The sequence below is a fragment of the Oncorhynchus masou genome, chromosome 21 (genome assembly GCF_036934945.1).
Source record: "Oncorhynchus masou masou isolate Uvic2021 chromosome 21, UVic_Omas_1.1, whole genome shotgun sequence".
Lineage (NCBI taxonomy): Eukaryota > Metazoa > Chordata > Actinopteri > Salmoniformes > Salmonidae > Oncorhynchus > Oncorhynchus masou.
In genome coordinates, this window is record NC_088232.1 from 32,094,210 (window position 1) to 32,121,535 (window position 27,326).

The following is a 27,326-nucleotide window of genomic DNA, read 5'->3' on the forward strand; positions in this document are numbered from 1 at the left end:
TATCATCTGTGAGTGCCACAGAACTGATGTTACAGGCAAAACCCAGATAAAAATCCAACCAGGAAGTGCCGCATTTTTTGAAACCACCTCATGCCAATGACTCCTTATATGGCTGTGAATGAGCTACGAATGAGCTTACATTTTCCACGTATTCCCCAATGTGTCTACAGCATTGTGACGTCTTTTTAGGCATTTCCATTGAAGAATGGCTGTAAGGGACCATATATAGCATATGGTCACATGGTGTCTCCCGCTGAAAATCCCGCTTAAGATACTGAGGTAGTCATTTTTCCAATCGCTTCTTATGAGAAACCAATTGCCTCGACGGATATATTATCGAATATATATGTTTAAAAACACCTTGAGGATGGATCCTAAACAACGTTTGCCGTGTTTCTGTCGATATTATGGAGCAAATTTTGAAAAAAGTTTGCCGTTATAGTTGCAGCATTTTCCGGTCGATTTCTCAGCCAAGCATGATAAAGAAACGGAGCTTTTTCGCCTACAAAAAATAATATTTTTGGAAAAAAGGAACATTTGCTATCTAACTGGGAGTCTCCTGAGTGAAAGCATCTGAAGTTCTTCAAAGATAAATTATTTAATTTAGTTGCTTTTCTTATTTGTGAAAATGTTGCCTGCTGCCAGCAGAGCCTAGCATAGCATTATGCCATGATAACTTACACAAATGCTTGTCTAGCGTTGGCTGTAATGCATATTTTGAAAATCTGAGATGACAGTGTTGTTATTAATAAAAGGCTAAGCTTGTGTTTGAATATATTTATTTCATTTAATTTGCGATTTTCATGAATAGCAAAAGTTTCTAGGGGTATTTATGTCTGCTGCGTTATGCTAATGCATTTGAGGCTATGATTACGCTCCCAGATACGGGTTTACTCGTCGCAAGAGGTTAATTCACTTAAATTGGTCTCTCCGTCACATCTCTCCATCAGCCAAAGATGATCTACTGCCTAAGCGTGTGTGAATAGGGCTCTGATGGTTCTTGTTGTTGATCAGTACAATAAAATGAGTCCCAAATGGAAGTGAAACAAATTGTCATCTGCACCCCCATGAAATCAGCCAAAACTAGCTCAAAAACTCAATGCATGCACACAGTCCTATTGAATATGCATTTACCTGTATTGTGAATAGGCCTAGGATACATCTTGATTTACCATTGAAATAACTGATTACCATTAAGTTGTTAAGTAGTTAGATTGTTTTTACCAAAGTCAAATTGATTGTATGATTGTTTAATTAATGCATATACATGGTCATCCCTGAAAAATTTCTATTTTTTTTTTAGATGAAATTGAACTCAAAAGATGCCCAATGATTGAACAGAGCAGTAGATTAGTTTATCTGTCTGGATCGATTGCCATTTTGTGACTTTGGCTAATATACCTTTTATTTTGTTTGTTTTTTTGTTATGGTTTTAGTATCGTGATACTAAACCTGGTCAAAATGACTACTTTGAAATGATGAGCAGTCTGAGTGTCAGTTACCTCATCTATGAAGATATGGGAGTACTCAGTCAGGCTCTTTGCTCCGACCAGTTTCTGCAGCAGCACCCCAGTGGTCATGTAGATGAGTCTTGTGTGTTCAGTGACCATCTTCTCCAGGCCCACCTGAAACAAACAGAGAAACACATTTTCACACACAAGCACATAAACACAAAAATACACAGACCATTAAAGCTTAAAGGCAGACGTGAGGATTCAAAATCTACTGTAGCTGTAGGTATTTATCTATCTATCCAGCTATGTGGTGTCAAACATTCTGTTGAACAACTCACCTTCACAACAAATTCAGCACACAACGTGACTCTCAGAGATCAGACAAATTGCCCATCCTAACATTTCTTCTCCCTGAGGAGTTGCTCTCATGTCCTGCTACTCAAATCCAAGTACAAACTCAGGCAAGACTTTCACAAAACTCTCAGTAAGAAACGAAAGACTGAGATAGAAAGCACTGTAAACATCCATCACACTACCCTTAGGACAGTCAGACAAAGCCGATGCTCAGAAGAATGCACAAAAACAGCCCTCCCTCATGGCAGGAGTGTCATGGGAAGGTCACTGTGAAAGTGGATAATGCTCTGTTACTCTCCATACATCCTCAAGGCCCGGATTCAAGCACTTAGGTGTTCATCAGGTCAGCCCATCACTGTCTCACTCACTGTCTGCCTAACAGTGACATCACCGCTTCTGCAAACCGCAGCAGAGCAGACAGAGGAGGAGCAGGGAGTTATAACTAGACTATGTCTCCTGTTTCAGAGCTGGAAACAGAGCAACTTGGCAGCCTGGAAACAGTCCGGCATGGACAGTCTCTGCAAGAGAAACTTCAAATGGGCTTTTTGTACAGAGCTTCATCAAGGGGTAATAATATCGCTGGAGATGCAAGACTCAGTACACTGCCCCTTGTTATGAAACATGAACACTCAATTCTGGATTCTTGCACCTTTTTCTCCATCTTCTTTCCACAAAGGGATGTGTACGCAAATCAGATTTTGTAACATACTACGCATGGTCATGTGTTTTTTGGGATAGATACAATGCCTTGCGAAAGTATTCGGCCCCCTTGAACTTTGCGACGTTTTGCCACATTTCAGGCTTCAAACATAAAGATATAAAACTGTATTTTGCACGCCCAATTTTTCAGTTTTTGATTTCTTAAAAAAGTTTGAAATATCCAATAAATGTCGTTCCACTTCATGATTGTGTCCCACTTGTTGTTGATTCTTCACAAAAAAATACAGTTTTATATCTTTATGTTTGAAGCCTGAAATGTGGCAAAAGGTCGCAAAGTTCAATACTTTTGCAAGGCACTGTATATATAATATATACACTGCTCAAAAAAATAAAGTGAACACTAAAATAACACATCCTAGATCTGAATGAATGAAATATTCTTATTAAATACATTACATAGTTGAATGTGCCGACAACAAAATCACACAAAAATGATCAATGGAAATCAAATTATCAACCCATGGAGGTCTGGATTTGGAGTCACACTCAAAATTAAAGTGGAAAACCACACTACAGGCTGATCCAACTTTGATGTAATGTCCTTAAAACAAGTCAAAATGAGGCTCAATAGTGTGTGTGGCCTCCACGTGCCTGTATGACCTCCCTACAACGCCTGGGCATGCTCCTGATGAGGTGGCAGACGGTCTCCTGAGGGATCTCCTCCCAGACCTGGACTAAAGCATCCGCCAACTCCTGGACAGTCTGTGGTGCAACACACAGTTGGTGGATGTTGGTGGATGGAGCGAGACATGATGTCCCAGATGTGCTCAATTGGATTCAGGTCTGGGGAACGGGCGGGCCAGTCCATAGCATCAATGCCTTCGTCTTGTATGAACTGCTGACACACTCCAGCCACATGAGGTTGAGCATTGTCTTGCATTAGGAGGAACCCAGGGCCAACCGCACCAGCATATGGTCTCACAAGGGGTCTGAGGATCTCATCTCGGTACCTAATGGCAGTCAGGCTACCTCTGGCGAGCACATGGACGGCTGTGCGGCCCCCCAAAGAAATGCCACCCAACACCATGACTGACCCACTGCCAAACCGGTCATGCTGGAGGATGTTGCAGGCAGCAGAATGTTCTCCACGGCGTCTCCAGACTCTGTCACGTCTGTCACATGTGCTCAGTGTGAACCTGCTTTCATCTGTGAAGAGCACAGGGCGCCAGTGGCGAATTTGCCAATCTTGGTGTTCTCTGGCAAATGCCAAACGTCCTGCACGGTGTTGGGCTGTAAGCACAACCCCCACCTGTGGTAGTCGGGCCCTCATGGAGTCTGTTTCTGACCGTTTGAGCAGACACATGCACATTTGTGGCCTGCTGGAGGTCATTATGCAGGGCTCTGGCAGTGCTCCTCCTTGCACAAAGGCGGAGGTAGCGGTCCTGCTGCTGGGTTGTTGCCCTCCTCCACATCTCCTGATGTACTGGCCTGTCTCCTGGTAGCGCCTCCATGCTCTGGACACTACGCTGACAGACACAGCAAACCTTCTTGCCACAGCTCGCATTGATGTACCATCCTGGATGAGCTGCACTACCTGAGCCACTTGTGTGGGTTGTAGACTCCGTCTCATGCTACCACTAGAGTGAAAGCACCGCCAGCATTCAAAAGTGGCCAAAACATCGGCCAGGAAGCATAGGAACTGAGAAGTGGTCTGTGGTCCCCACCTGCAGAACCACTCCTTTATTGGGGGTGTCTTGCTAATTGCCTATAATTTCCACCTGTTGTCTATTCCATTTGCACAACAGCATGTGAAATTTATTGTCTATCAGTGTTGCTTCCTAAGTGGACAGTTTGATTTCACAGAAGTGTGATATACTTGGAGTTACATTGTGTTGTTTAAGTGTTCCCTTTATTTTTTTGAGCAGTATATATATATATATATATGTATACACATACATATGTGTATATATATATACATATGTATACATATATATATACATATACACATATGTATATATATACACACACACACACACACACACACACACACACACACACACACATACATACATACATACATACATACATACATACATACATACATACATACATATATATATATATATATATATATATATATATGGTATCATCAACAAGGTGTCTGAGTCACTAACCTGGTATCCCACCAGACTACCCAGGGTGCACTTGCGCTCTCTGGCAACCCATCGGGCAATGCTGCTGGCGCCTATTTTGCGAGGCTGGGTGACCACAAGGTTACAAGGGGCATTCTTCTCGCTGTAGTAGTCCAGGATGAACTGAGGCAGAAGGGTAGTCTTCCCACTGCCTGTGGCTCCACGGATGATCACCACTGAGTTGTTTTCAATCAGAGAGATGATCTGGAAATACACAAACACAGAACTGCAGATCAAACTCAGTAGAAGGAATGAAAGAACATATTGCAGCCATTTAAAGATGAACACAATATATGATTCAACAATCTAAATTATAGTATATAATAAAATATTCTAATCTGTTTTTTTATATTCACAAAGTCACAATAACATTAAAACATTCCAATTTTACTCTTGTAGGACAATACATGTGAATATGAATATGAAATGAAAGTCTGAAAAACACATCTCTTCACCAATGGCCAACTAATGGCCCTACTTGTGTGCATGTGAAGACATTCAGTGGGCAATTCCCCCTCTTGTTGCACTCATGGCTCCATCAGATAGAATCAGAGCTCATCTGAAGCACACTGTAAAACCTTGAGTGGTGTTATGACTTGGGGAACTGTTGCTGATGACCAAGTCTATGACCTGAAAAAGTCCTGACATGGCAGGAGGAACAAAAGCATGCGTGTGTCAGTTTGAATGCGTGCGTGAGGCTACTAAACTATTTTACCTCCTGTCTATTCTTTGTGATGGGCAAGCTGGGGTACTCATAAGTGGTCAATGGAGGTGGAGGTGAACCTAGAGTTGGAGAGATGAGGTAACACAGAAAGGTTTGCTCAATGCCTTTCTTCATCGTTGAGGAACAAAAGGCATCTAATTGGAAGCCAAATTAATTGTATAAATATAAATATGTAACTCACTCGCCAAAAAGTCAGGCTTTCCTGTCTTGTTCCTCAGTCCTCCATCTGAGTCATCCCTCTTTGGACTGCCCTGCTGTTGGGAAGCTTTTGCAGGGCTATAAAGAAACATGTGTGTCATATCAAAAGTCTGACATTTCAGTGTAAACACACACACAAGCAATTAAGCATCAAAGGGAAAAAAAGGTAGGTCAAACAAAGCACCCCCCATAGGTCTACTATTAAACAGCAACAGGCTCTTCATATTCAAATACACAAACCAATTTTCCAGTCTGAAAATGGCTTGGGAAAAACATGAGTGTTTTGTCTCAGCAAGCACACTAGTAGTGAGTGGTGATAATGTGGCTTTGTCACTGTGAATAAGTAACGTTATGTGAGTAATGCTAATGTGCCTTCGTCAAGTCAAATAGTTCTCCCCCTTGCTCTTTTTGAACTACTTTCTCCCCTCACATCACCCTCCCTCTCCATCCTCTGCACTGAAATCCTTCTTTCACTACTTGCTCGGTTTCTAACATTCCTCTGTTTCTTACTCGCCCTCCCCTTCATCTCTCCCACTCCTCTCATTCCGTGGCTGGGCCAGTCAGGCCTGGGGCAATGTGGCAGGGAGAGCAGTCCCAGTCATCTCAGCTTCTCTCTGGGCAAGATGAAGACTTTATCTACACAGCAGGCAGACACACTGTCAGAGCTGGGAGCAGCTCACACACACACACACATTTATATGCACATGCGTTGACTGACTTACACACGCACTTCAGCATCTAACCACAAAGCAGCTGACCTTACAACAAAGCAGCACAAAGGAGAGTGAGGTGAAAGGAGAGGAGACAGCACTGAGTCAGAGGAGAACAGTGAGTAACTCTGCTGGAAACAGTCCAGAGGACAGGAGAACAGGAACAAGTGAAGAGGACAATTACGCAGTATAGAGAGGAGAGAAAGAGGACCATTTGATTGCTTACAGACGGATAGCAGAGTCCAGTCAGAACCTCACGGACAGACCCATGGAGACCTCACGGACAGACCCATGGAGACAGAGTCCTGGAGATGGTACTCTGTGAGACGCCTGCCTTGATCTCTCTAGATCACTCTGTCTACATCTGGCTCATCATTGCAGCGTTCAACAGTAAGTACCAACCATGCAATGGCTTTTTTCTCTCTTTTCTTTTCTCACTACATAGGCTATTTGCAATGATCAGAAAGTTCCAACAATAAAAAAAAGCCCTCATCTAGACAATAGGCACGAATCAGGAATCTCAATTGCATTATTAGAAGAAATTAGCTAGGACAAGCAGGTTTAATAACAAAACAAACTATTTTTCTTATGCTTTAAGACATTGCTGCCAAGTATACAGCACTGCATGCCCTATTCGTGTAGCATGACCTGTGACCCCAGGCTGTCAAATCTGTTGTGTAGCTCAGGTGTGAGGTACAGAAAGAACAATCAGTCTGAGGAGATTATTACACACCCACACCTGGGCATCCTCACCTGAGTGAGAATGCCACTGATGATGACAGAGTGTCAGGGACCAGGGATCAGCTTGCGTGGAGGTGATCCATTTCTAACTTTCAAAAAAGTTGAGTCTTCAGTCAATAGTACAATTGCAATCCTCTGAATTGTTCTGTTAAAACAGATTTTGGGAGAACAGGGGGGTATTCCTTGACACTCATGGCAGCAGTGTCAATACTTTTGCTTCAGATGTAAAAACACTTTTCTATTCTCATTGCAGTAACCACAGCACTCCTCCGCCATGCCCCTGTTCAGCTGGATGAAATGGTTGCGTGCTGAACGAGAAAAGGCGCAGGATGAAGGGGCGTCCACAGGGATATCACCCAGCTGCACACTGATCAGGGAGCTGCTGTGGCACGTGGAGGAGAGGGAGTGCATGGCGCGGGAGGTGGAGCAGGAACACAAGCTGGCCCACAACACCGTGGGATACCCCCACTGGCTCCAGAGCTACCCCAGTTTACACACGCTAATCCCCGCATCGGAGCGCCGCCAGCTGGAGCACTTGTGTGCCCAGATCCACCCTATGCACACCGCTACAGTGCTCTCCAGGTACATCGTACACCACTCTTCATTCAGTACCCTTTTCATATTAACAAAATGTGTCCAAAATAGCCACTGCCCCCACACCAGGATGACAAAAGGCAAAAGAGACAAGAGTCTCAAAAGAGAGGGGGGTAGAGCAAAGCTGCCAGGGAAGCCACTTTGTGTTATTGTCACAGAAGTAGGTTACATGGGGTGTGATCATGCAAAGGTGAAGGGGACCCTATGGGGCTGAGCACAGCAAAAACAACCCACAGGGAAAGAGCTTTCCATTAGCAGTATCATATCCCTATTAAAATAAAAACACAAACCCCAACATTTTACAGTGATGGTGACATTTGTATGAACAGACTGAATTTGGTATTTCTGAGGGGCTAACTGAGGAATCATAATTTAAATAACCTTTAAACCCACCATGGGTCCAGTAAAAATTAATGTAAATTATATTGAACAAAAATGTTAAATGCAACATGCAACAATTTCAAAGATTTTACTGAGGTACAGTTCATATAAGGAAATCAGTCAATTGAAATATATTAATTAGGCCCTACTCTATGGATTTCACAGATAACTTTGTTTTTAAAGGTAGGGGCGTGGATCAGTTAACCAGTCAGTATCTGTTGTGACCACCATTTGCCTCATGCAGCACGACATGTCTCCTTCACATAGAGTTGATCAGGCTGATGATTGTGGCCTGTGGAATGTAACAAGATCGCCTGATTATTCCAGGAATATTATTTGGTGTGACTCTTTCACTGCATTTATTTTGTCTTCTTTGCAAAATGTCCTCCTGAAAATTAGAGATTGGAGCGGGCACATAAACACGACCTCAGCCTTATCCTCACACAATACATGATACTTCGATGAAATAGTTTCAGCATCATTTGGTCAGCTAGACCTAATGGATAATTGAAAGCCCAAACAGTTTCATTATTATGGATAATGCAGTTTGGGTTAAATAGTTTATTAACCCATCTCATTCTCAGGTTCCGTGACGTGCTGGCCAGCAACAAGATCCTGCCCTGGGAGCTTGTGTACGTCTTCAAGCAGGTGCTGAGAGACTTCCTCAACAAAGAGGAAGGGGAAGAAGAGGAGGATCACATGCCGGAGCCAGAACTGCTTGGGCCAATGGAGGCCTGGACCAACAGATACCAAATGAAGCAGGGATTTGTCACACCTACTGTGCCCAACTGTGGTGAGCCCCAGAGAGAAGAGATCCCAACCATCTCTGGCTATGTGGACCGTACCATGAGAGGCTCTTATCCTTTCACTGCCCATAGGGTCTGGGACCTTCCCTACTACTACCCAGTGCCACACAACTCCACAGAAGCCTACAGCACCCCACTGTGAGAGCGGGTGGAGTGGTAAAGTAGTACCCAACTCATGACCTTACTAGCTTCTATCCTTGTTAGGTCATGACTGAAAGAGTTGTCATCTTAAAAGGATATGTTAGATTCATTTTAATTAATGGGACTGCAACAAAATCTGGCACCTGGCTAGTTAGCTACTTTACTGTGTTAGTATTACTGTAGTAGCTAAATAATGCTCATATTTACTGAAAAGTATGTAGCTAGTTATGTACCTAACTAAAGCAACGTTCCTTTCATATGTTAGCTAGCCAGCCAACAAATGTGAACATGTGTGAAAGTTTAGGTTCCATCCAATTGGCAAAAGATTCCCACCAGATTTTTATACCAAATTGTATTGTTGCCGCCAAAAGCCTGTGCGTAATGACGTAGTGCACATACAAATACATTGTGTGGTTCAATTCCCAAGTACCGAATAAAAAATACAAGTGAAATGTGTTTGCATCGCATTGAACTCTACTGATGGTTCTCAAAAAAAATCTGGGTTATGTAGCTTGTGTGCCCACTCCGGTATTAACACGTGTGCTCTATACAACAGCAGTAGATAACGCTCCAAGAAAGCATGTATAGCCTACATTTATGAGATTATGGACAAGCGCGGCAGCCAATCATCGATGATCATGTCACCTGAACAAGACCCTCGATATTTATTAAAATGTGCATTAAACTCATCACCCTGTAAAATTCAATGTATTTAATATGTAGCCTGAAACTGCATGCTTTTCCAGATACATCTAGTGAGAAGACCACGCGTCATCACGTGACTCCACATTTACTTTGATATGATTATTCTATCAATATTTGCTTTAAAAAATGTTTCCATCTACATTTCTATCATAATTCAAGTTACAGACAAAAATATCCCACATTGTCGAGCAGATTTGAAGTTTCAGGAAAATGTTTGTTTCCATCTGGTCTGTCAATGCATTTTTTTAATCTGACCTACTTTAATAGCATAGAAATGGTTGGAGGGAAACCTGGTTACTACAAGCAGACTTTACGGTCTATGGTGCAAGGGATCATGTGTAAGCTAGCAATTCCATCTACATTTTGCTAGCTAACGTTAGCTAGCTAGCTAGCCAGCCAACTGAACTCACCTCTGTATTGATGACTCCTCTAACTTTACTTCTTTTGGAACTTCATCCGTGATTAGAATGTTAGCAAAATGGGTCCCTAATGTAAACCATTCTGTTATCTGTTCTGCAGTTATTGCTTTCTTCATGTTTCATATGTTGTTCACTCCAGAGACCGCTAATACGTTTTCAAGGGTGGATGTTGCTGTAGAATTCTAAATTAGTTAGTAATCGGTTCAAAGACACGTGACAGTAGTACACCTGCTGACTCTATGACTGAATCAAACATCCCATCTGGTAGCTAGGGGTACTGTCCTTTCATACCCCTAATGTAAACAAGAAACGAAAATATATTCATTTATTCGATTATATAATTAACATAAACCATATTACCAAGACATTAGAGTAATGAAGTGTAGACAGAACCCATACAAAAGCAGTAGACCCAATAACAGGGAATTATCTCCACCCATACTATTCTCCGAATTTAGAGAACAAAGGTGAGACTAAATATTAACATTAAAACTAAAATCACATTTTATTGGTCACACAACTATACAAATAGACAAGCTACAGATGTTAGCTTGTCTAAAAACAAAATAGATATGTTGCTAGGGCAGAATCAACAAGGAAAACATCCAGAATTTGCCTTTATGAATGATGATCTGATTAAATGTATACACAGTCAATTTACAGTTATAAAATATATTTCATCCAGCATAACAGTTGTTCAATCATGTCACAATCTACCCTACATATGGTATCTGTGATTAATAGCCCCTGTGGTAAATACTAGGGCTGGGCGATATATGGACCACCAAAATTCATACAATACAATATGAAGGATGATGATTATATAACCATAATTATTAACTGGGTGGTTCGAGCCCTGAATGCTGATTGGCTGAGGTATATCAGACCATAAACCACAGGTATGACAAAACATGTATTTTTACTCAATTATGTTGGCAACCAATTTATAATAGCAATAAGGCACCTCAGGGGTTTAGCCATGGTATATTGGCCATATACCACACCACCTCGGGCCTTATTGCTGAAATGAACATCTGATATGAAGACGCAGCTGAGCCTGTGGCACAGCCTCCCTTTGAATGTGACCCAGGGAGGCTACAGTTGCTGCAGAGAGGTAGTGAAATACTCAAATCCAATGATATGCATATCGCAGTTAGACATATCACAATATACACAATGGATTCCCAGCCCAAGTAGAAATATATTCATACAGAAATCTGAAAAAACATGAAGACATTTTTCTTAGAGAATCACAGTATTTGAAACAGGTAATGTACTGTACTAACCAGTTTATCCTATTATGTGATGCAATAACACGGTTATTGGTCAACTTAAAAAAGGGTGAAAAGGCTTTCTGTTTGGGGGACATGTTCACAGTCAACAAGAAATGTTGCGCAGCCAAATAGAATCTCTCCAAGCATTTTCTCAGATACTCATTTCAGATCTGAGGATTTTATTTACCTTGAAAATTGTGTTTGTTACTAAAAGTCTATAAATGCAGTGAAATGCCCCCTCAGTATTTCACTACTGAGGCCAAGTCTCTTGATGGTAACTATAACACTTACAAAAAGTAAACATGCAGCCAGGTGATGAAATGTTAAATATGATTTATTACCACTTGAAGTTTGGTGTTCTTTGAGCTTGACCAGGTACTCAATCCTCTGCTTATGGTTCTTATGACCCACGAGCTTGCAGTTCTCCTCAGACAGGTAGGGGACAGGTTTGCCGACATTCAGACATCTCACTAAAACCACCATACATTATCTAGATTCACTACAAAGGGACCCAAACAAATCATGGACTAAGACAGCACCTGATATAATTGCCACGTATGGAGCAGCATGGAGATTGATGCCTCCCATAAAATTATTCAGCCTGTCAACTAGAGCAAGATGCAATTTTCTGCATTCCATTTGATAATTTAATTTATTAAAAACTACATACAATTACAATAACCCCAGCAGATCCTGATGCCCTTCTCACCTGAAGCAGTCACTCCTGGTCTCGCTCCTTCCGGCTCACCTCTAGGCAGCGGTTCCTCAGCTCCTGGACACTGGTCTGAGACTGGGCCAACAGCAATTCCTGACTCTTCAGTCTAATCATCACCAACAAACAAAAAAATACTGGGAAAAAATGAATTTGCATACACACTACACAAGTATATTCCACATAGAATCTGTGTGATAAGAGAACAAAGTGTTATTTGCATACCTTTCCTGAGCCTCAGTGAGCCTCTGTATGACTATTCTCTACAAATTAAAGGAAATTAAGAAATATGAAAAAGCACCTATTACAAATAATGGTATTTTCAAATGACTAAAACTAAGTTTTCAGGTGAACAGGGGAGTTGAGTGATTGATACACAGACCATTGCACTCCTCTCCTCCTGCAGCTCTCTCAAGAAGTTCTGATGAATGGCCTCATTTAAAACATCCCTGTCAATTAAAATATATACATCAGACACTTCACAAATCAACAGCCTGATAACACTTGGGTTGCAAAAATCCATCTGTAAAAATTAGATTTGAATGGACTAACGCATTTGTGTTCCCATTCTGAGCCAGTTGGTTCTGCTTGGCGTAGAGCTCGTCAAAAACAGCTTGAATCTCCATTCGCACCATTTCCTTCTCATTCAGCTGACCCTGTGGGAAATCATCACAGACTAGTTAAACACCATATGTGTTATATCAATGTGTTAATTAAGTGTCTCAAGATTGGATGTTTAGCATTCATCATGACATGCAGTAAACAAACCACACCTTGAGCTTCTGGATCTCCTCGTTCTTGGCAGCCCTTTCATAGTTAAGCTCAGTGAGGGGCACCTCCATAGTCATCATGGAGGAGCATCGGCTCTCCAGCTCGATAACCTGTGGAAGCACTTCAGGGATGACGGATGACTGTGGAACATGATTGGCACTCTCACCTCTGACAGTCCTCTCAACCGCCTCTTGCTGTTGTTTTAACTGGTGAAAAGCAGGTCGGGAAATCACATAAATAGAGATAATTGTACAATCTATTTTGTTTGGTCTAAAATCTGACATTTTCCATGCTACTATAGCCCTTGATTTGTTTTCAGTGGCTCTTGTATGTGCATAGGAAAAAAATGGCCTGGTACCTTCCCCTGGAGAGTGGTAGCCTCCTTTTGGGCAGTCTGATACTGTGAAGCTTGGAGAAGACTTGCCTGCTCATCTAACACCTTGGTGAGTAGCTCCACCTCTTTAGTGGCATAGACCAACTCCTCCTGTAACACCTCCATCTGAGGACAAAACATCCATCCAGACGTTGTCATAATGGTGGAATTCAGGCATGCAAAAAGTCTGGGTGGCCATTTGATTAATTGTTCAGCAGTCTTATGGCTTGGGGGTAGAAGGTGTTTAGGAGCTTCTTGGACCTATACTTGGCGCTCTGGTACCGCTTGCCATGTGGCAGCAGAGAGACCAGTCTATGACTTGGCGTTGAGGTTGAAAATGACAGTGAAGATACTTGCCAGGTGGTCCGCGCATGCTCTGAGTACACGTCCTGGTCTGTGAATGTTGACCTGTTTAAAAGTCTTGCTCACATCGGCTAAGGAGAGCATGGTCACACCGTCGTCTGGAACAGCTGGTGCTCTCATGCATGCTTCAATGTTGCTTGGCTCGAAGCAGGCATAAAAAGACATTTAGCCCGTCTGATAGGCTCACGTCACTGGGCAACTCGCATCAAAGCTCAAGATGCCATTAGTTGTTATGCTTAAAATTAACTCCAACTCTTACCTCTCTGATTAGAATCTACCTTCCTTTCTGCTGCTTCTTTCAGGTCCTGCAGCTCTGCTTGCATCCTGGAGTTGTGTTCCTTGAGCTCCTCTCTCTCGGCGCAAGGAGCATTGTACATATCCTATAAGAACAAACCAGGTAAAAAATAAATACATTGGTAAACTACAGCAAAAATATTTAAGTATACAAGTTAAAAATGATAATGAATTAAGAGGTACACAAATGACTTGAGTCAGTATCGTAAGGTCCTTGACACCTGCAGACAGCATTGCAAGGCCTTGATCCTTCTGGCCCAGCTTACTGCAGAGGTCCCTGGCCTGGTTGATCAGCTCCAGGACAAACAACACAAAACAAGAGACTTCTGAGATTAGATGTATCAAATACATGCAAACTGAATTATATCCCCAAATAATAGTAATTAATGGCAGGTAATTTAAGTGGGCAGACTTACTTTTTCTCAAGGCTGGATATGGTCCCATTGGCAGTTGTCAGATTTGGTTCAAGGCTTGCCATATTAGAAGTCTTTCAAAGTAAAAATACAAACAAAGACCGGGCCAATTACAGTTGATTGGCGATTAAGATCCAATTATGTCAAATAGTTTACCTGTATTTGACAAAACTAAAAACACATACTAGTGATAACAATTTCTAAGAAATATAAATAAAACACTACATTAACCACCATGTACACAAAAACAATGAATGAATGACAGGTTTGTTTTTGGTTTTGTGTAGTCCAGTCAGACACTTGCTTCTTTAGCACTACATTCTGCTCCATATTCTGAACAAGCTCTCTGGGGAGAAACAAATCAAACATGTCAACAAAACATTTAAAATACACTTCAAAAAGGTCTCATCATGCACAAATAGAAAATATGCCTTTATACAACTCACTCTAAAGTGCTCTCTCTAGCCTCTCTCAAATGGGGGTCATATTGGTTTGTGTGTTCTTTCAGACTGAAGAGCTTTTGTCAATTCCTACAATTCAACCAACATATTCATCAATAAAAACTAATCACACTCAATCCTCCATAGGGGTTAAACTGTAATGTCATACAAATGAGACAGGTAGGCTCTGAATGTCCTTAACAGAGAAGCGGGCTTGGTTGGTTTAAAAAGGAGCTGACTGACAGTGATTTGGGCCTGCTGAGCTATGATGTCCTGCTGGTTGTCCTCGAGCTGCTGCCTGGACTGGTCTGCCTCAAACTTGGCCTCGGCATGGATCTGGTCAAAGGCATCCTGCAGGGACCGTTGCTGCACTAAAGATGCTCACTAAACAACCACATATACAGTATATATTACAATCAGTATCACAGTATCATGGTGGCAGATAGCCTAGTGGTTAAGATCATTGGGACAGTAACTGAAAGGCCACTGGTTCAAATCCCAGAGACGGCAAGGTGGAGAAATCTGGCTTTCTGCCCTTGAGCAATGCAGTTAACCCCCAACAATGACTGCTCATGGGTGCCAATTACGTAGATTAAGGCAGCCCCCCGCACCTCTAAGATTCAGAGGGGTTGGGTTAAATATGCAGAAGACACATTTTGGTTGAATTCATTCAGTTGTGCAACTGACTAGGTTTCCCCTTTCCCCTCCTGTATGGAGAAAAGTTTTAGTAGCATATTTAATAACTATTGCGATGAACCCAACTTTGCATACTAACCTTGTTTTGATTTCAGTTTCCCCAAAGCACTTGGGTGCACATTGGCTATAATCTAGGTCTTAGCATTACATCCAAGAGAGTCCTGCAGGAAAATAGTTGTTATGTTAGCACACAACAGGAACGCCAAGAAAGCAAGAGCTTTTTTAGAATCAATTTACCCAAAGCAAGAAGGGGAGTTTGAAGTCCCTGTAGCAGATATGCCGGCTCTTCCCATTGGACTCATCCACCAGTGCCATGATCACGAGGGAGTGGTTGATGCTGCTTGCCTCCTGAAAGAGGAGAAAAGAGGAGTGATAAAGGAGTGAGGAGTGATAAAAATATACCAAATGAGTGCACACAATAACAGATTCACAGTGGAATTTAGCCTTCTAAAGGGTTTGTTGAGTGCTGTGAATGTTCGGACAGTACTCCTGCATCACCTTGAGTCTGGAACCCTCTGTGTGTGTGTGTGTGTGTGTGTGTGTGTGTGTGTGTGTGTGTGTGTGTGTGTGTGTGTGTGTGTGTGTGTGTGTGTGTGTGTGTGTGTGTGTGTGTGTGTGTGTGTGTGTGTGTGTGTGTGTGTGTGTGTGTGTGCGTGCGTGTGTGTGTGTGCACGTGCATGCGTGTGTGTGTGTGTGTGTGTGTGTCTCTCTCTCTCTGCCTCTCCAACCCAGCCAGGTCCACCAAGTTCAGCTGGGATGTGCGGATGTTCACCACCTCCAGCAGCCTCCTTGGACTGCAGAGTCATGGAGAAGCCTGCATAGGACTGCGATGACTCCCTGTTCATGGAGATAGAAGCCACACGTCTATTACACCAGCCTATTGATAGACCTGAGAGGGAAGCAGGAGAAACAAATTCAACGCCAACAGTTCAACGTCAGTCAAATCAATCCTACACAAGAAATTAAGCGAGTATAATTTACGCTATGACAAAAGCAAGTCATTGGATCAATCACATGAAATTATTTAGTACCTGGTAAGCTTCAGCAACTGAAGTGACAAAATGTTCTACAGCCCCTTTCACAAACACCCGCTTCTTGATGTTCTCTCTGAGGAACAGGTTGGCTGAAGCGCTGTCCAGCAGATCATAAACCTGCTCGTTGTAGATCTCAATGAAGGAGCAATTGCACAGGAAGCTCTTGGTATTTCCAGACTGTCAGGAAAAACAAGGTTCATTAAATCATCAATCTGAGAGAACCGATAAAACAAAATCACTGGCACTTCTCATATTTCAATGTCAGTTACTTTCTGCTCACCCTTTCGACCTCCTTGCTGATGAGGAACAACAGGTACTCAAAACATAGAGGGATAATCTCTTCTTCCCCCCCCAGCCCATTGGTCATCAGTGAAGTTGTCGAAATCAGACAGACCTCAGGAAAGAACACACGCAACCTTTGGTACTGAGTCACTTCAAAGAAATGAAGGTGTCTTAAAAAGAACAGTTTGCCCACTGTGAATAAATTTATTTACAGCACTGAAAAATCTGCGAGATATTACAGCACTTAATAAAATATCAATGAACATGAAACTCTAAAACAATAAGAACATCACTCACTAGGCAAAAACGGTGCAATTGTATCCATTCATACATGACACGACAATGTTCTTGGCCACACTGGAGAATACAGAATCCTGTTGCACACAGAGAGGAGACGGAATAAATGAATCAATTAAAATGTAGCTTGGTTTGACTTAAACCTCTATCCACTGATGTGTGAATTACTCCAGGTTACAGCAACTGTAACAGTCTGTCCACCAAAACAGACCTGAGTGACGTCCACATCAGCAACATGGTCATAGGTGAATGTCCGCGCAACAGCTTGATGTGCAGGCACATGGTGTTCGGAGAGGTGACAGAGACCTTGGTATCCGTCAGTGGTTAGGCTGGTCCCATGGATCAGAGGTCTCACCCGCACAAACACTTTAATCGAGTCAGTGTCACCACTACATTGCAGAACACAAACATTAAAGGGTTAGCCTTTGATGTTTGGCTGCCAGTTTCTACTTCTGCCTGCCAGTTTCTACTTTCTTGCCAACTTCTTCTAGAATTGTCATGACAAACATGAGCCACTGGCAGTATTTCTGTACAGCACTTTGAGACATCAGCTGATATAAGAAGGGCTATATAAATACATTTGATTTGATTTGATAAGTTTCCAAATGAAGCAGGGCAACTCATGTCAGTAAGTGTAGAGTGAGTGAAGTTATTATTAAATTGAAGACAATGCCCAGCTCTTGTGAGACATTAGCAATAACATTAAGCCACATTACCTGTTGGTTACTTGGTCATGCTACATTGAGCAACTGTCAGATTTTGAATCTGATAACAGAGACGTATACAGTGAGCTCCAAAAGTACTGGGACAGTGACAGTTCTTGTAGTTTTGGCTTTGTACTCCAGCACCTTGGAATTGAAATGATACAATGACTTAGGTTTTGTGCCATTTAGAAATTATTGGTAAATAATGTATTGTCATTTGAGTCACTTTTATTGTAAAAAAGATTAGGATATGTTTCTAAACACTTCTACATTAATGTGGATGCTACCATGATTACAGATAATCCTGAATGAATTGTGAATAACGATGAGTGAGAACTTTACAGGCATAAATATCATACCATCCCAAAAATACTAACCTCCCGTCATTGAAATGGCATCTATACTAGTAACTTCCTCAATAATCATTATTCACGATTAATTCAAGATTGTTTAAGTGTTTAGAAACATATTCTATTCTTATTTACAATAAAAGTGACTCAAATGGCAATACATTATTTACCAATAATTTCTAAAGGGCACAAAATAATCTATAACAACCAAAACAAACAGCAAATGCATTCAACAAGTTTGTAGCATCTCAAGCCTGATGTAATCATTGAGTGCTAGGAATATGGGACCAAATACAAAATTTTTGACTACTTTAATAACTCAAGTGATTTTAGCTATGTACAAAAAGTGCTGTAATTTCTAAACGGTTCCCCGATATGGATGAATATATCCTAAAATTTAACCTCAGTCATTTTATAGTTAGTTATACAACGGGTGGTTCTAATCCTAAATGCTGATTGGTTAAATCCCCATTCCAGCCATCGTCTATTCCACAAGTTACCACATGCTAAATGTATGATGTTAATGCCTATTTAGTCTGTTCCATCTGACTGCACAATCCACTGTCTCATCAGCCCAGCCAGGCAATTTATAAACTTGATCTCCAGTATAAAAAGCATTTAGACATTTAAGTGATAATGCCCAAGAAGCCGGTGTTTGGAGAATATAGTGGCACGGAGGCTGGAGACAAGTCGAGGGCTGGCAAACAATGCCAATATGTCCTCCAAACACCGGCTTCAAGGGCATTGCCACTTTTATAAAACGGGTTACCAACATATTAAAAATTATTATCATTATTATCATTAAAAACGTTATTTTGATTAATTTATTCACACAATTCCATTCTTCCACCAAAGACGCTGGTCGAGGAGGCTATTTTTACAAGACTAAGGGTGGAACACAGCCAGTTGAATAAATCCTTAAATGTGATAGGAAAACATCCAATGGGAAAGTGTGATTATTGCCAGGAAACAGAAACCATGGAGCATGTACTGCTACAGTGTGGGCAGTATCAGAGGGAAAGAGAGAGGCTGAGATCTAAACATCCTCTCACTGTCAACTGTGTTTATCTTATGTGTAAATATTTGTATGAACATAACAAGATTCAACAACTGAGACATAAACTGAACAAGTTCCACAGACATGTGACTAATAGAAATGGAATAATGTGTCCCTGAACAAAGGGGGGGTCAAAATCAAAAGTAACAGTCAGTATCTGGTGTGGCCACCAGCTGCATTAAGTACTGCAGTGCATCTCCTCCTCATGTACTGCACCAGATTTGCCAGTTCTTGCTGTGAGATTTTACCCCAATCTTCCACCAAGGCACCTGCAAGTTCCCTGAGATTTCTGGGGGGAATGGCCCTAGGTCTCACCCTCTGATCCAACAGGTCCCAGATGTGATCAATGGAATTTAGATCCGGGCTCTTCGCTGGCCATGGCAGAACACTGACATTCCTTTCTTGCAGGAAATCACGCACAGAACGAGTAGTATGGCTTGTGGCATTGTCATGCTGGAGGGTTATGTCAGGATGAGCCTGCAGGAAGGGTACCACATGAGGGAGGAGGATGTCTTCCCTGTAACGCACACCGTTGAGATTGCCTGCAATGACAACAAGCTCAGTCCGATGATGCTGTGACACACCGCCCCAGACCATGACGGACCCTCAGCCTCCGCTCCAGAGTACAGGCCTCGGTGTAACGCTCATTCCTTCGACGATCAACGCAAATCCGACCATCACCCCAAGTGAGACAAAACTACGACTCGTCAGTGAAGAGCACTTTTGCCAGTCCTGTCTGGTCCAGCGACGGGGGGTTTGTGCACTTCGGTGACAATGTCTGGTGAGGACTTGCCTTACAACAGGCCTACAAGCCCTCAGTCCAGCCACTACGAGGATGATCAGCTCTCCGTCCCGTCTCCCTGTAGCACTGTCTTAGGCGTCTCAAAGTACGGACATTGCAATTTATTGCCCTGGCCACATCTGCAGTCCTCATGCCTCCTTACAGCATGCCAAAGGCACGTTTACGCAGATGAGCAGGGACCCTGGGCATCTTTCTTTTGGTGTTTTTCAGAGTCCGTAGAAAGGCCTCTTTAGTGTCTTTAGTGTCTCTAAGTTTTCAGAAACTGTGACCTTAATTGCCTACAATCTGTAAGCTGTTAGTGTCTTAACGACCGTTCCACAGGTGGATGTTCATTAATTGTTTATGGTTTATTGAACAAGTATAGGAAACTGTGTTTAAACCCTTTACAATGAAGATCTGTGAAGTTATTTGGATTTTTACGAATAATCTTTGAAAGACAGGGTCCTGAAAAAGGGACATTTATTTTTTTGCTGAGTTTAGTATGAGGGAGAAGGGGATACAGGAAATTAGTTTCAAGAGTATATTGAGTAGAACGTCATTTGATATAGTCTCAAATGTGTTATCTGTTTTAAGAGCAACTTGGCTGGCAGGTAGAATTTAGTTTCTCCCTGTCTCTGGCCCACCCTCCAGTACAGTACACCAGAACGTTGGATGCCAACTGCCGATAAACCCCACCCAAGAAGAAGAAGCCGGCTGGTCGTTCAGTCTTTTATGCATATATACACTACTCAAAAAATAAAGGGAACACTAAAATAACACATCCTAGATCTGAATGAATGAAATATTCTTATTAAATACTTTTTTCTTTACATAGTTGAATGTGCTGACAACAAAATCACACAAAAATTATCAATTGAAATCAAATTATCAACCCATGGAGGTCTGGATTTGGAGTCACTCAAAATTAAAGTGGAAAACCACACTACAGGCTGATCCAACTTTGATGTAATGTCCTTAAAACAAGTAAAAATGAGGCTCAATAGTGTGTGTGGCCTCCACATGCCTGTATGACCTCCGTACAATGCCTGGGCATGCTCCTGATGAGGTGGCGGATGGTCTCCTGAGGGATCTCCTCCCAGACCTGGACTAAAGCATCCGCCAACTCCTGGACAGTCTGTGGTGCAATGGAGTGGATGGAGCGAGATATGATGTCCCAGATGTGCTCAATTGGATTCAGGTCTGGGGAACGGGCGGGCCAGTCCATAGCATTAATGCCTTCCTCTTGCAGGAACTGCTGACACACTCCAGCCACATGAGGTCGAGCATTGTCTTGCATTAGGAGGAACCCAGGGCCAACCGCACCAGCATATGGTCTCACAAGGGGTCTGAGGATCTCATCTCGGTACCTAATGGCAGTCAGGCTACCTCTGGCGAGCACATGGACGGCTGTGCGGTCCCCCAAAGAAATGCCACCCCACACCATGACTGACCCACCGCCAAATGCTTGAGGATGTTGCAGGCAGCAGAACGTTCTCCACGGCGTCTCCAGACTCTGTCACGTCTGTCACGTGCTCAGTGTGAACCTGCTTTCATCTGTGAAGAGCACAGGGCGCCAGTGGCGAATTTGCCAATCTTGGGGTTCTCTGGCAAATGCCAAACGTCCTGCATGGGGTTGGGCTGTAAGCACAACTTCCACCTGTGGACGTCGGGCCCTCATACCACCCTCATAGAGTCTGTTTCTGACCGTTTGAGCAGACACATGCACATTTGTGGCCTGCTGGAGGTCATTTTGTAGGGCTCTGGCAGTGCTCCTCCTGCACCTCCTTGCACAAAGGTGGAGGTAGCGGTCCTGCTGCTGGGTTGTTGCCCTCCTCCACATCTCCTGATGTACTGGCCTGTCTCCTGGTAGCGCCTCCATGCTCTGGACACTACGCTGACAGACACAGCAAACCTTCTTGCCACAGCTCGCATTGATGTGCCATCCTGGATGAGCTGCACTACCTGAGCCACTTGTGCTACCATTAGAGTGAAAGCACCACCAGCATTCAAAAGTGACCAAAACATCAGCCAGGAAGCATAGGAACTGAGAAGTGGTCTGTGGTCACCACCTGCAGAACCACTCCTTTATTGGGGGTGTCTTGCTAATTGCCTATAATTTCCACCTCTATTCCATTTGCACAACAGCATGTGAAATTTATTGTCAATCAGTGTTGCTTCCTAAGTGGACAGTTTGATTTCACAGAAGTGTGATTGACTTGGAGTTACATTGTATTGTTTAAGTGTTCCCTTTATTTTTTTGAGCAGTGTACAAAACAAAGGTTGCCAGGTGCACTGTGTTTCCTCCAACACATTGGTGCGGCCGGCTTCCGGGTTGGATACGCGCTGTATTAAGAAGCAGTGTGGCTTGGTTGGGTTGTGTATCTGAGGACGCATGACTTTCAACCTTCGTCTCTCCCAAGCCCGTACGGGAGTTGTAGCGATGAGACAAGATAGTAGCTACTAACAATTGGATACCATGTAATTGGGGAGAAAAAGGGGTAAATAAAAAATAAGAAATAAAAAAGGTAAGAAACGAAATGCAGCTCTTTTGCAGTCTTTCCAGCTTCCATTTGAAGGGATTGTGTTATCTGTGTTGTTGGCCAGCTCCAATGAACAAGTGTCCTAACCAGGGCACATTTTCAATTCCAGGTGAAATCGCTATGTTATGGATGTATAGAAAATAAATATCACTGAAAACATTCAGAACGACTGGGTTGTGTCCATAGATACAGAACACAAAGACTGAACAGACTTGACTGGGTCGCGTTTCTGGCAACCGAACTGACAGAACGAATGACCAGCCGACTTGGGTAGCAACCTTAGATTTGTGTCGGGACTATATCTTGTGGAAGGATGAAATAGAATCAATAAATTCAACTAAAATAATGTTAATGGAAAATATGTCCATCATTATTTGAATATGTTGGTAACCCATTGTATAAAAGTGATAATGCCCTCAAAGCCGGTGTTGCCTACAAATATCCTAATATTCATGAAAATTTGAACGTTTAGGTGACCTAACCTTTCCCTTCGTATTCATTTTGCTTTGTTGCAACCTAATGTCAAAACTCTGTGATAGTGTAGCTATCATCTACATAAATCCATCTTTGACTTTGGCGGGTTCGACCATCATCTTCTGTGGGTTTTATGGAGGACTACAACCCCAAAAGGTGTAACGTTATTGCCGCCACCAACTGGAAAGTTTGAACCCCAAAAATAAACAAATAAAAATACATAGGTAATAGTGAAACCAACTTAATCCACCCTAATAAATATAGTATATTGCCAAAACAAACAAAACTCCCACTTTTTCCTTTAATTCTCCATATATTCCCTTCTCAGGCTCTAGGACCTGACGGGATGAGGTCGATATCCTTCATGGATACCCGGCACAGGGCAATTAGAGAGGCCTGCTCGCAGCGGTGTTTCAGCAAACGTTTGGCAGTGATGAGGGGTGGTCATTTGACCGCAAACCCATAGCGGATGCAGGCAATGAGGCAGGGATTGCTGAGATCCTGATTGAAAACAGCAGAAGTGTATTTGGAGGGCAAGTTAGTCAAGATAATATCTATGAGGGTGCCCATGTTTACGGATTTAGGGTTGTACCTGGCGGTTTCCGTGATAATTTGTGTGAGATTGAGGGCATCTAGTTTAGATTGTAGGACTGCCGGGGTGTTAAGCATATCCCAGTTTAGGTCACCTAACAGACTGAACTCGGAAGATAGATGGGGGGCAATCAATTCACACATGGTATCCAGGGCACAGCTGGGAGCTGAGGTGGGTCTATAACAGGCAGCAACAGTGAGAGACGTATTTCTGGAGAGATTCATTTTTTAAATTAGAAGCTCAATCTGTTTGGGCATAGACCTGGAAAGTATGACAGAACTTTGCAGGCTAACTCCTCCCCCTTTGACAGTTCTATCTTGATGGAAAATGTTGTAGTTGGGGATGGAAATCTCAGAATTTTAGGTGGCCTTACTTAGCCAGGATTCAGACATGGCAAGGACAACATCAGGGTTGGCGGAGTATGTGAAAGCAGTGAGTAAAACAAACTTGGGGAGGAGGCTTCTGATGTTAACATGCATGAAACCAAGGCTTTTACGGTTACAGATGTCAACAAATGAGAGCGCCTGGGGACACACAGGGCCTGGGTTAACCTCCACATCACCTGAGGAACAGAGGACTAGTAGGGTGAGGGTACAGCTAAAGGCTATCAAAACTGGTCGTCTAGTGCATTGGGGACAGAGAATAAAAGGAGCCGATTTCTGGGCGTGGTAGAATAGATTCAGGGCATAATGTACTGACGGGAATGGTAGGGTGCGGGTACAGTGGAGGTAAACCCAGGCATTGAGTGATGATGAGAGAGGTTGCATCTCTGGAGGCACTCGTTATGCTAGGTGAGGTTACTGCAGGTGTGGGAGGTGGGACAAAAGAGGTATCTGAGGCATATTGAGTGGGGCTAGGGGCTCCGCAGTAGAATAAAACAATGATAACTACCCTAAACAACAGTATACAAGGCATATTGACATTAGAGAGAGGCATAAAGCAATCACAGGTGTTGATTGGGAGAGCTAGCTAAGAAAACAGCAGGTAAGACAACAACAGCTAATCAGCTAAGACAACAACAACAGGTAAAATGGCGATGAATGCGCAGAGAGGGTCAGTTAACTACACACAGGGCCTGAGTTCAAATCAGGGGCCGACAGATAAACAAAATGGAGTACCGTGATTAATGAACAGTCTAGCAGGCATCAGCTATGTAGCCAACTGACTAGGGTCCAGTGAACAGCAATAGATGAAACAGGGAAGCCGTTAGGTAGTCGTTACTACGCTAGCAAGCGGGAGACACGGCGTACATAAAGATAGCAGGCCGGGGCTAGCAGAAGTGTTTTTACCAACGTCCGGTAAAGGCCAGTTGAGGGCACACCGGACGGAATTATGGCGGCAGACCAGTCGTGATGGATCGGTGGGGCTTCGTGTCGACAAAGGGTCCAGGCCAATTGGCAAAAGAGGTATTGTAGCTGGAGTAATTTAGTTCGCTTGCCGGGAGATGCGCCTGGCTCGAGGCTAACTGGTGCAAGTTTCGGGACAAGGGCATTAGCCACTATAGCCACTCGGTAGCAGATAGCTAGCTGCAATGATCCGATGCAAAGGTCTTGAATGTACGGCAGGAATCCGGAGATGTAGTGGCTTCTAGTCGTGTTAGTGAAGAGTCCGGGAGGCAGGCCGGGAGATGGGCCTGGCTCAAGGCTAGCTCCGGGGCTGGGCTACTTGGTAGCAGCTAGCTAGCTGCAATCATATGGAGTAATGGTCCAGAGCTTACGGTAGGAATCTGGTGATGTAGTGGAGACGAGCAGTCCAGTATGCTCAGGGTTGATATCGTGCTGTGCAGACTAGCGGGTAGTGGAGAAAAACAGTCCAATACGCACAGCGTTGATAACGCATTGTGCAGGCTGGCAAGTATAATCCAGGCTAAATGCGGCTGGTGTCTGAGCTAAAGGTAAAGGCCGCTAGCAGTGGCTTTACCTTTAGCACAGACACCAGACGGTTTTAGCCTGGATAATACTTGCCAGCCTGCACAGTGCGTTATCAACGCTGTGCGTATTGGACTGTTTTTCTCCACTACAACACCGGATTCCTGCCGAAAGCCCTGGAACACTACTCCTGATCTTTGCAGCTAGCTAGCTGCCACCGAGTGGCCCAGCCCCGAAGCTAGCCTTGAGCCAGGCCCATCTCCCGGCCTGCTCAGTGGACCCTATGATCATTCGGCTACACAACTGATGCCTCCCGGACTCTTCACTAACACGACTAGAATCCACTACACCACCGGATTCTGTAAGCTCTGGACCTTTGCATCGGATCATCACTGCTAGCTAGCCACTACCGATTGACTATAATGGCTAACTCCCTTGTCCCGAAGCTAGCATCAGTTAGCCGCGAGCCAGCTGCATCTCCCAGCTAGCAAACAAAATGACTCCAGCTACAATACCTCTTTTGCCAACTGGCCGGGACCCTTTGTCAACATGGAGCCCTGCCGTTCCATCATGACTTGTCTGCCGACGTAATTCCGTCTGTTGTGCGCTCAACCGGCCTTTGCCGGATGTCGGAGCAGTAGCTTCTACTAGCCCCGGCCTGCTAATTTATTATTATTTTTTCAACGCCGTGTCTCCCGCTTGCTAGCAGAGTAACGATTACCTAGCGGCTTCCATGTTTCATCTATTGCTGTTCAATGGACCCTATGATCAGTTGGCTATATAGCTGATGCCTGCTGAACTGTTCATTAATCATGTTACTCCATTTTGTTAATTTTGTTTATCTGTCAGTCCCAGCCTCGAACTCAGGCCCTGTGTGTAGTTAACTGACCCTCTCTGCCCATTTATCGCCATTTTACTTGTTGTTGTTGTCTTAGCTGATTAGCTGTTGTTGTCTTATCCATTGTTGTCTTAGCTAGCTCTTCCTATCAACACCTGTGATTGCTTTATGCCTCGCTTTATGTCACTCTCTAATGTCAATATGCCTTGTATACTGTTGTTTAGGATTGTTACCATTGTTTTAGTTCACTGCGGAGCCCCTAGTCCCACTCAACATGCCTCAGATACCTCTTTTGTCCGAACTCCCACACATGCAGTTACCTCACCCAGCATAATTAGTGCCTCCAGAGATGCAACCTCTCTCATCATCACTCAATGCCTGGGTTTACCTCCACTGTACCCACACCCTACCATTCCCGTCAGTAAAGGATGCCTGGTCATTCTTTAAAAATTATTCCCTGGCCTCCCGGGTGGCGCAGTTCGAGCCCAAGCTCTGTCGCAGCCGACCGCGACTGGGAGGCCCATGGTCTAGCGTCGTTCGGGTTAGGGAGGGTTTGGCCAGCACTAGTGACTCCTGTGGCGGGCTGGGTGCAGTGCGCGCTGACCAGGTCGCTAGGTGTACGGTGTTTCCTCCGACACATTGGTGCGGCTGGCTTCCGGTTTGGATGCACGCCGTGTTAAGAAGCAGTGCGGCTTGGTTGGGTTGTGTTTCGGAGGACCTCGACCTACACCTCTCCTGAGTCTGTACAGGAGTTGCAACGATGAGACAAGACAGTAACTACTAACAATTGGATACCATGAAATTGGGGAGAAAAAGTTATTTCCTCAACATCTTAAATAAGCATGCCCCTTTCAAAAAAATGTAGAACTAAGAACAGATATAGCCCTTGGTTCACTCCAGACCTGACTGCCCTCGACTAGCACAAAAACATCCTGTGGCGGACTGCACTAGCATCGAATAGTCCCTGCGACCTCCACTGTACCCACACCCTACCATTCCAGTCAGTAGAGGATGCCTGGTCATTCTTTAAAAGAAATTTCCTGGCCTCCCGTGTGGCGCAGTGGTCTAAGGCACTGCATCGCATTGCTAGCTGG

The 27,326-nt window shown here is 43.5% G+C and overlaps 3 protein-coding genes across 21 annotated transcripts in view; 1 reads left to right on the top strand and 2 right to left on the bottom strand.

Moving 5' to 3' along the window:
* The window catches only part of tdrd9 (tudor domain containing 9), a 29,606-nt gene extending 23,923 nt beyond the window's left edge, over positions 1 to 5,683 (bottom strand). Inside the window, exons 1-4 of the mRNA XM_064927008.1 lie at positions 5,566 to 5,683; positions 5,376 to 5,443; positions 4,643 to 4,864; positions 1,503 to 1,625 (exon numbers count right to left, since the gene is read on the bottom strand). Coding sequence (XP_064783080.1) covers positions 1,503 to 1,625; positions 4,643 to 4,864; positions 5,376 to 5,443; positions 5,566 to 5,683 — 531 coding nt within the window. The remainder of the gene's footprint in view (positions 1 to 1,502; positions 1,626 to 4,642; positions 4,865 to 5,375; positions 5,444 to 5,565) is intronic.
* The window catches only part of LOC135508151 (kinesin-like protein KIF15-A), a 29,364-nt gene continuing 7,642 nt past the window's right edge, over positions 5,605 to 27,326 (bottom strand). For 2 of the 19 annotated variants that reach the window (XM_064928150.1, XM_064928148.1), the window contains 14 exons: positions 17,745 to 17,876; positions 17,240 to 17,417; positions 17,029 to 17,105; positions 16,730 to 16,843; positions 16,447 to 16,626; positions 15,653 to 16,304; positions 14,283 to 15,576; positions 14,088 to 14,160; positions 13,195 to 13,952; positions 12,839 to 13,042; positions 12,618 to 12,721; positions 12,448 to 12,514; positions 12,063 to 12,174; positions 11,211 to 11,823 (listed from right to left, as the gene is read on the bottom strand). In XM_064928150.1, the coding sequence (XP_064784222.1) occupies positions 11,561 to 11,823; positions 12,063 to 12,174; positions 12,448 to 12,514; positions 12,618 to 12,721; positions 12,839 to 13,042; positions 13,195 to 13,368 (924 nt within the window). In that variant the 5' untranslated portion in view covers positions 13,369 to 13,952; positions 14,088 to 14,160; positions 14,283 to 15,576; ... (4 more) ...; positions 17,240 to 17,417; positions 17,745 to 17,876 and the 3' untranslated portion in view covers positions 11,211 to 11,560. Of the gene's footprint in view, positions 5,661 to 10,397; positions 11,853 to 12,062; positions 12,203 to 12,290; positions 12,329 to 12,447; positions 12,515 to 12,617; positions 12,722 to 12,838; positions 13,043 to 13,194; positions 13,953 to 14,087; positions 14,190 to 14,282; positions 16,305 to 16,446; positions 16,627 to 16,729; positions 16,844 to 17,028; positions 17,106 to 17,239; positions 17,418 to 17,744; positions 17,877 to 27,326 lie in introns of those variants that run through there. The other 17 variants (XM_064928158.1, XM_064928154.1, XM_064928164.1 and 14 more) reach the window with 16 other exon arrangements.
* Positions 7,308 to 8,956, top strand: LOC135508154 (protein RD3-like). Its single transcript, XM_064928168.1, has 2 exons — positions 7,308 to 7,615; positions 8,593 to 8,956. The coding sequence occupies exons 1-2, from the start codon at positions 7,308 to 7,310 to the stop codon at positions 8,954 to 8,956; spliced, it is 672 nt and encodes a 223-aa protein (XP_064784240.1).